Source organism: Etheostoma spectabile, chromosome 21 (assembly GCF_008692095.1).
Source record: "Etheostoma spectabile isolate EspeVRDwgs_2016 chromosome 21, UIUC_Espe_1.0, whole genome shotgun sequence".
Taxonomy (NCBI): Eukaryota; Metazoa; Chordata; class Actinopteri; order Perciformes; family Percidae; genus Etheostoma; species Etheostoma spectabile.
In genome coordinates this window covers 14049174-14058487 of record NC_045753.1, presented here as the reverse complement: position 1 = coordinate 14058487, position 9314 = coordinate 14049174, and the positions used below count along the sequence as shown (strand labels likewise).

Genomic DNA, 9314 nt, shown 5'->3' with positions numbered 1-9314 from the left:
TTACAGTTTTTGACTTTATTTTTACACGTGGACACTAACACACACTAACCTTTAGTCACAGGTGTCAAATAGGTTGTGAGCAAGCTGTGAATCTACATTAAGTCCCCTTTCAGGTTGATGAATGCTCAACCTGCCTTTCCCTTAGTATGATTAGTTGTTACCTTCAATCTCATCTGCCTCGAGAGTGAAACCAAGGCCTGATACATACCCTTCTTTGTTCCCCCTCCTCTATTAACCACTTACGTCAATTCCTGCTGTGCACTGTGGGAGGGGTGTCAGGCAGAGGCCGTTCATTTAGCCCAGCCCTCGTCAGCTCAAGTCAAAGGACAGCAGCGCAGAGTGGTTCTGGTCTCACAGCAGGAACAAACACATACGCACACACACACAAACTCCCCGCTGCAGATATGATGTATGTTGCTTTTCTCCTCCTGATTGTCTTCACAGGTAAGACTTTGGTCTGTATGAGTATGTTTGAGGTGTGTTTCTGTGTTTCACGTCATATTTGTACCTGACCTGTAAATCTTCAACCAAAAATGTTCACGTTTTTGTTATGTCGTGACTTCCCTCGTTTGTCTGCTTCACGCTGCCGTTTATTTCTTTTACCCTTTTTGAGGCTCAACATAGAAAAAAATACAGGATATTCTGTAAAATAAATAAAATCAACAAAAAAACTACAAAAAACTATAGTAGGTTATACTAAAGGCAATTTAACATTACTTTAAGTTATGTAGGATTTGTTATATAATAAAAAGTTAGCATCCACACACTAAAACAAATTAAATGAAAAGTTTTACTTATTTTTAAGACAAACCTTCTCTCTGATAACTGTTTGAATAAAGACGGTGCGTCCTCTAAGAAAGTGTGCAGTTACCAGGACGTGGTGGACTACCTGAACCTGACCACAGATAACGGTGTATTTAAACTGACCCGGCCCGTTCTGGATTACAAACACTCCACTATGGTGGAACTGGACATCATCCTGTATGCCATCCTGGCTGTGGTAGGTGCTGAATGAATAACCTGCTAAATGTTGCCTGTTGTTGATCTGTTCTGACTGTGTGTGTGTGTGTCTATTCCCAGATTGAGAAAACACAAACTTTTGTTCCTTTCATCTGGGTAACAATGGTGAGTTTTGATTTTATTTAAATGCAGATTTTTTTTTTTTTAACCTGTGCCTCTCAAGTAACACAAAATCCGCCTACAACTCACTCGTCTCTTATCTTTCTGATAATTAATTAACCTTTATTTTTCTGCAGATGTGGAACAATGAACGCATCTCATGGGACCCGGCTCAGTTTTGTGGAATCACTCATATTACAATTCCTAGAGAAATGCTCTGGAAACCAGACCTCTTTATCTATGAGATGTGAGCCTGCAGCACACACAGATACATAGTTTATGGGAATTTAAATTTGATTTTAAAGGTACGAGTTAGATGAAAAGGATCCTCTACAAAAAACAGGACTGAAAGAGAACTTAAATGGAAACTGAATTGGATAAGGAAACAAAATCAAGAAGTGGAAATTAGTTAAGTATAAGTAAAAAAGACAAGGGGTAAACAGAGAAGAAACATTTAAAATGTTTAAAAAAATGCAGTAAACTAAATCAAAAAGAATGCAAAGAGTTGTTAAAGAATGAGAGGAATCACTTTGTTGTTAGTCTTACATTGCCAGACCTTGTTTTACAGCGCTGCGGAGGAGGGTCTGGCTAGTCCACAGCATTCTGGGACGGGAGAAAAACATGCTCTGGTTCATTGGCGTTGCTTTAAACCAATCACAATCATCTTGGGCGGTGCTAAGATCTGCACGGAACTGCTGTAAAATAGCCTCGGGGGGGAATTTGTTTTGGTTGAATGTGTACGTTCAAAAGTTGTTTTAGTCGTACGAGAGAAAACTCAGATTGGACAGATAGTCTAGGTAGCTGTTTGGATTTACCCCGCAGAGATCTGAGGAGCAGTTAGCCCCAATCCTCATAAAATCCCCCATAGTTTAGATTCACAGCGCAAAGAAAGCGGAATAAAAAGGACATCAGTGAAAAGACATGCATGTGGCAGAATTTCCTGCCGCATCGGAACTGGAACGTCATGCATATGGACTATTTTGTTGTGAATGTGCAATTTGTAGCTGTTCAACATTGAGCAATTTAATACCTTGATATCTGCTGCTACACACCCTGTTGGTAAATGATGTCACTGTGTGCTCACTTTTAGTAAAGTACACACTTTATTAAAGCAAACACATTATCCCGAGTTGGTGACAAGAGAAGCTCCATTTTCTATTCATTCAGTTCATGATGAATGTGAAATATTATGTGGTTTGAATGCTCCACAAACATGACTTGAATAGATTGTGTGTGTTTTGGTCTCAGGATACAGAAGGATGACTCCCCTCACAATCCATACATGTATGTGTCCTACGACGGGACAATCACTTCTGAAGATGACATGAAGGTGGTCAGCACCTGTAAGATGGACGTCCACAAGTTCCCCTTTGACACACAGAGATGTAACATCACTATTGGATCTGCAATACATTATGGTGAGGGAGGGAGCGTGTGTATGTGACTGTCTGCAGGGAAGTCAGTTTTTATCTCCATCTTTTTTCACGCAAACTTTCTCCCTCTCTCTTCAGTTAATGAGCTCCGTCTCCTTCCTTCCTCCAACTCGTCTCGAGCCACCCAGTTTTCCAGAGAGGTGATGAAAAGTCAGGGAGAATGGGAATTCCTCCAACTGTCCATTGCCAGCTACAATTTCACCTTTGACGATGAACAATGGGAAAACCTCATATACACTGTACATATATATATATATATACATGTATTCTTCTTTCAGTATTTGTATTTAATTCAGGCTCTTGCATTATTTAATTTGTACTCTTGAGTTTCTTAATTTGTGCTCTTGCATTAATAAATTGGGTTCCCAAAACAGGACATTATCTCGTTCCAGATTATGAATTAAGAAACAGACAGGACTGTGGTTTGTGGCGCTGTCCAAGGTGCTGATCATGTCGCTAGGAGCAGCGAGGGAGCCATCCAGAGAGCTCTCTTCCTCCACCACCCACAGCCGTGGGAAGAAGCTTAAGGATCAGCACCTTGGAGAGCGCCACAAACCACAGTCCTGTCTGTTTCCAAATTTATAATCTTTAGTTATTTAGTTGTGCTTGTCTGTTAATAAATTAGGTGTGCAAATTAACAGAGAACAATTTTAAATCACTTTAAATTTCAAATTTTAAATCACTTTAAAAGACCCCTAAAGCTACAATACTTAAAAAGAAAAAAAACACCAGAATTTAAAGCAGAGTGAGACCTCTTGCAGCCCACCCTGTCTCCTCTCTATTGCATGGGTAATAGGAATGCTTTCTCTCTCTGAAATGACCTGGGATTGTCCAAAGTCTTTTGTCAAGGCTAGATTATCTATCAGCTTTATTGTTTTTTTTCACAGACCACTTGAATTACTATGGGCAGATAGTTTAGTATGGAATTTTAGCCCAACAACACCAACAATTAAGTGCTTACCACAGCTTTAAAAGAATGCTCTGGAATTTAATAATGTGTGCCCTTTATTTATTAGTATGTAAATTAAACAAAACATAATGTGTGTATTACTAAATGCTATGCATAAATAAGTATTATAACACCACAAATTAAATAGCTCAAAGGCAACAAAGAAGATGACACATTTCTTATTAGGTTTCTAACTCCAGATACGTGATAATGTCTGTTTTTTTCTCTGTGGTTTGACCTTTGAACCCGTTTTTTCCTAGTTCACTATGAAGAGGAGGCCCCTCCTCCATGTCATCAACTTCCTGCTGCCTATCCTGTTCTTCCTGAGTCTGGACCTCGCCTCCTACTTTATCGCAGACCATCGAGGAGAGAAGTTGGGCTTCAAAGTCACCGTGCTGCTGGCCATCTCTGTCCTGCTGCTCATCCTGAATGACATCCTACCCTCCATGTCCAACAAGACTCCACTCATAGGTACTGACTCCCACTTTAAGGCCAAATTGTTAGCTGGATCATGAATAATACAGTCAAGAGTTCAAGGAACCAAAACTGTTTTCTGTTTTCTCCTCTCAGCGACCTACTGCATTGTGATTTTTGCTCTGATGCTGCTCAGCTTGCTGGAGACAATCTTGGTTACGTATCTTATGGAGAAAGACTCTGTATCCCAGGAAGAGAGCAGGCTAAGGGACAAACGTGAGAAAGTGAAAATCGATAACTGTAATGCAGGTGAGACAAAGATCACAGATTAATAAGATGCTCCATGAAGGGAAATGTTCTGGCTTCTGATTCTTGTTTAAGTCTATAATTTTAAAGAGCCCCTATTATTCTCCTTTTCAGTGTCATATTTGTACTAGAATAGGTTTACTGCCCATTGCTGCAACTCCTCTGCCGAGCTCTGATTGAGCTCAGACAGAGTGCTCAGATTGAACTCTGAACCCAGTCTGCTCTGATTGGTCAGCTGGCCCACTCTGTTGTGATTGGTCAACCAATTTTTAACAAGCCACTGAGCGGGCCTGGCTTGCTCAATCAGCACCAATAAGCAGCATATAGGAAAAACTGGGCTGGCTATCCCAGTCTATGACATCACTAATTGAGGAACTTGAACATGGGCGAACCGTTTTCAGGCAGTCTTTTGTGGAAGAGGAGAGCTCCATTTGGAGTGAAATATGTTTTTGTGTACTTTATAACACACACACACACACACACACACACATATATATATATATATATATATATTACAGACACAAAAAACAATATATATAACACACAATATAACCCACTAAAAGATGGGAAAAATCTAAAAAAGGGGATTTTTAAAGGCCTTAAAATTTAATTTTCTCCTTTACTTATTTCTAGTATATTAATCCAAATCAGATAACAGTTGTTGGTTTGTTTGTTTATGCTTCCAAGGAAGTGCCACTGTTGATCATATTCGATCAAGTCTTGAAGATGGAGATTGACCGGGTTTTCACCAGTTAAATTCCTATTACCTATAACTAGCGATGTTTTTTTTCTCCATATTTAATCACTAAAAGGTAATGAAAAAGAATAACACGGTGATCTAAAACTATGTTTTCCATTGCTTTTTAAGTGCGGCACAATTGTGAATCTTATTTCCGGCGTAGTCACTCTTGTGACAGACCTGCTGTGTGTTTTCAGAGGAGAAAAGACTAACTGGCTGTTTATGCGTCTGTACAGCGTCTGACGGTGAGAAACAGCATGAACTGCTGCCGGTGACTGAAGAGGTACAGACACTATGAGTTCAGATAAAGTATTATTATCACAAGATAGGTGTACAAAATCGTGTAGTTTCTCGTGTGTAATCATGCAGGATGTTGATGTCATTATGCACTCAAATCTATTGTCTTAACAGGTTTCATGGTTTTTATGTTGTTAAATGTGGACCCCAGGAAGACTTGAAGGCACAGCTAATGGTGTCCTATGATAAATTAAACGAAATGTCAGTTTTAATTTTCCTTTAATTGTAATTTTATTAGTGGTATAGCGCTGTAGAACTCTCCTTTACACCTTGTCATTCTTCTCTCTGTATTCAAACTGGTATTTGAATCAATAGTTTCTTTCTCAATTTAAACTAATAATACAACTAATTTATGCTAGACTATTAATTCTATTAGCCAAGAAATGGGATTCCATCAACTGGTTTTCATGCACTTTTTCAATTTGTGCATCTAAAAACCTGAGTTGAAATGCGGAAAACATTTTGTGCCCTTGGCTGAAGCGGAAATGTTTGTCTATTATAAAAAAAAAGAAAACACAAAGTGCAATGGAAACATTAGATCTGTGTGAAGCGATTAGGAGACCGATATGTTCCTCCATCGTGTTTTCCACATGGTTTCTCCATCATTGGGCTCTTAATGCTGCATCTGGTTGCAGTCTTTTCATCCCAAATGAAAACATTAGCACCAACAGCTGTTTATCTCAACTCCTATTCCTAATATTCTCTTAAAGGTCCATTGTGTAATGTGTTTGGTTGTTTATTATCAAAATCGGTGTTGCCCGTTCACAAACTTGTCCTTTTTCATAAATATTTACTACCACCACCACCAATTCCAAGTATTCCTTTTGGCTTGAAATTCTACATTTGCATTTGCATGAACTGGTGTAGCGTAGACGCTCCATATTCATGCGCCATCTTAAAATACGTTAGCCGCTAAGGAAACATGGAGGACAACACAAATTCGAAGTGCGTCACTTTGCGACAAGTAGTCTACAAGGTGCTAACGAGAGACTTCTGTAATGTCATTAGAGTAAAAATGGACCCACATGACAAAGTTTGTTGACTGCTGACTACAATATCTCTTTAAATGCTTCAGATGTAAAGTTATTTGCTGTCAAAATAGCGCCAAAATGAATGTCAATGGGATGCCAACAGCACCCGATGGCTTAGTAGCATCAACATGGCTCCATGAGAAGTATGCTTTGTTGAGGCTCGCTAACCCCCTTGGGTGCAAGAGAGTTGATTGCAATGTTAGATCTCAACGCTAGTTGGGAGAAATTCCTACACATTGGACCTTTAACAGTAGTGGAAGATCAAGCAAACATTTTTAGAAATATTTTTTACTATTGATATATATAAAGAATCCTTTAGAAGATCAGTTGGAGATTCGTCTCTCACACATTGCTGTAATAACACGGCAAAATTCGATATATTTTCCTATTTTTAACTTCTAAAGTTTTACCGATTTAAACTGTTACGAGCTATAAGTTGGTCTGTTAAGAACTACATACCCTGCCTGATATAATGCACGATTTTGTCCACCTTGCTTGCTTTACATTATCAGTCTCAGTGGGAGTAAAAAGCCAGTCTAACATGTCTGTGACTCATGGTGTATGCAGGTGAACAACAGCATTCAGCCACGAGAGTCCCATGTGTTACTGTTGATCCTGGAGGAGCTCAAGGAACTACAGAAAACTCTGAATCTGCACCTCCGCTGCAGACAGAAAGTAGGAAAATCCGGCCACTGGGCCGCAAAAATTAACAGAGCTTTCTTCATTTTCTACGTCACCATCGTGTCACTTTTTCTAACCCTCATCTTTATTGAATGGAACACTTAGAAAAGTAGAATAATGCCTTGTAATACTTTGGTTCTTGCATTGTACCTTTATGTCAACACGTGATGGAAAAGGTTTACTGTAGAATCTTCAAGTGTTGTGTTGTGCTATAAAAGCACACATTCTGTATTTGTAGTAGCTTGGCGTGGTCTGTTTTATGAAGTAAAGATGAGATAACTCTTCCACAGTTGAAGGTTAAGTTACACAATCCTGTAAATGTTTACTGCTGAAATGTATACTGTCGATAAAAGCTTTGTTCGTTTTTGAAATTTAGGAAAGATTACTGCAAAAGACAGTTTAATGCAGTGACTTTTGATATGATTGTATAAAAATTAGTGCTGTCAAAGGATTAAAATATTTAATCGCAGATTAAGTGCATTGATGTCGTAGTTAACTTGTAATTAATCACAATTAATCACACATTTGTATCTATTCTACTTTTTAATGCTCTTACCAACGGCTTGCTTTGTGCAAATGTTTTTTATTGAAAACAACATTGGCATGTAGCCAAATAATCTCTCACACAATGTAACACTGTCCATCAATAAAAGGTTGAAAAAATACTTTGACAAGGGTGGTAGGGGGTGGAGAATTGGCATCAGCTGTGTGCTTGGCCATCAAGTGGTATTTCAGACTGGACGTGCTGCGATGATAGCTCAGTTCACAACGACCAAACACACAGATCACTTTGGTCTCGTCAATGGAACCAGTTGGCAACTTTTAAAAAGTAAACTTTCCATTCAGAATCTCCTTGGCGTCCATTTCAGCGTCTCGCGCTCGCCATCCACTCAAAACATGACGTTACTACTCTTTGGCCGGCACGCAAGCCCAAACGTGTGTGCGACGTGCCTGTTCTAGCTTGATCTGGTGTGGCGTTGGAGTTTTTAACGTTACAAGAAAAAAACTGCAAAGTTTGTGTGGATTTAACCTGAAAATGTTTAATAGTAAATAAACACTGGAGAGAAGAAAAAAAGTCTTCATTGTCCACTGATACAACCATAGCTGCATTGATGTCTAAGCCTGCAATAGGTTGATATAATTGTACAAATGAAGGTGCAGCTGTGTCTGATGACGACGTGGTCACAACCACCTCCCAAAATCTTGTGTGCAAAACAAATGGAGACAAATCTAATCTAATTTAATACAATTAGGACCATTGATTGTAAGAGATTAAAAAAGAAACTTCACTGCCTCGAGTTCAAATCCTTTTTTACTCTGTAATGCTTCACATAATCTCTCCGCTCAGAGAAACAGATCTACCCCTCCCGTCTTGTTTCTGTCTACTTTGAGTGTACAGCTCATCTGTCATTTACAGTTTAAACCAATTTTGTCCGTCCTCACCAGCCTGATATGGCCTCTATGTTATGTACTCATCCTCAGAAAGGAGGATCTGGTGTTATTGCATCACTTTTAAACAAGGGCAGACAAAGACAAATGCATTCTCATCACTCAGGCTGCCTATAAAAAGTCCCCTCAGGATTTGTACGTGTTTTATTGTTTCATCAGAGTGGATGTTATTTTTTTAGGCCATGCTAGAGGGCAATGTTGGTCTCTCCTTCCGCCACTTTGGTGAAATATCTCAACAATTATTGGATGGATTGCTAGACAGACACTCATGTTCCCCAGATGATGAATCCTAATAACTTTGATGATCTTCTAGCACCACCAGCAGGTAAAAGTTTTCACGTATCCTGTCAGATAGCTCAACCTCTTCTTGATGGTTTGGTATAAGATTTTAACACAGATGTTCATGGTTCCCAGATGATGTGTTCTGATGACTGTTTTGATCTCCCAGCTTTTCTATTTGTGGTTTTGAGCCTCAACAACTATTGGATGGCTTACCGTGGAATGTAATCATTTTAATATCTATAATCACCAATCTAATAATTTGGCGGTTGAATATTTGTGTCTCACTAATGGTGAGTGAAAGCTAAATATCATGCTGTTTAGAACAATTGCAAATACATTCAGAAGTATAAATCAATTAACAGTCAGTTTCTGAGTCAATTTTGGATGGATATGCTGTTTTGGATGATTTTTTAATTAATCAGTTGGTCAGTGCATCATTTGTGTCTGGACTCTACAGCTTGAAGTTGTATTGCCAGAATTTGGTGCAGGCATTCATGTTCCCCTCAGGATCAATTATAATATCTTTGGTGATGCCTATTATTTTTCTGGTCAAAGTATCAATGTGTTCAATACCTTGGTTTATGACCAGACACCTGACCGGAATAGCTTACCTG

General features: G+C 38.9%; 1 protein-coding gene across 1 annotated transcript; it reads left to right on the top strand.

The window, feature by feature from the left end:
* The first annotated feature begins 230 nt into the window (after window positions 1-230).
* Window positions 231-7384, top strand: LOC116671744 (5-hydroxytryptamine receptor 3A). The gene is made up of 10 exons (XM_032503205.1): window positions 231-444; window positions 840-1000; window positions 1081-1125; window positions 1257-1366; window positions 2368-2537; window positions 2631-2791; window positions 3762-3972; window positions 4072-4224; window positions 5197-5243; window positions 6856-7384. The coding sequence occupies exons 1-10, from the start codon at window positions 405-407 to the stop codon at window positions 7072-7074; spliced, it is 1317 nt and encodes a 438-aa protein (XP_032359096.1). The 5' UTR covers window positions 231-404; the 3' UTR covers window positions 7075-7384.
* The last annotated feature ends 1930 nt before the right edge of the window (window positions 7385-9314 follow it).

Coding starts and splice junctions, on each gene's coding strand:
- LOC116671744 (XM_032503205.1), top strand. CDS start 405: ATGATGTATGTTGCTTTTCTCCTCCTGATTGTCTTCACAG. Junction 1,367..2,367: donor GACCTCTTTATCTATGAGAT/GTGAGCCTGCAG, acceptor TTTTGGTCTCAG/GATACAGAAGGATGACTCCC. Junction 2,538..2,630: donor TGGATCTGCAATACATTATG/GTGAGGGAGGGA, acceptor CTCTCTCTTCAG/TTAATGAGCTCCGTCTCCTT.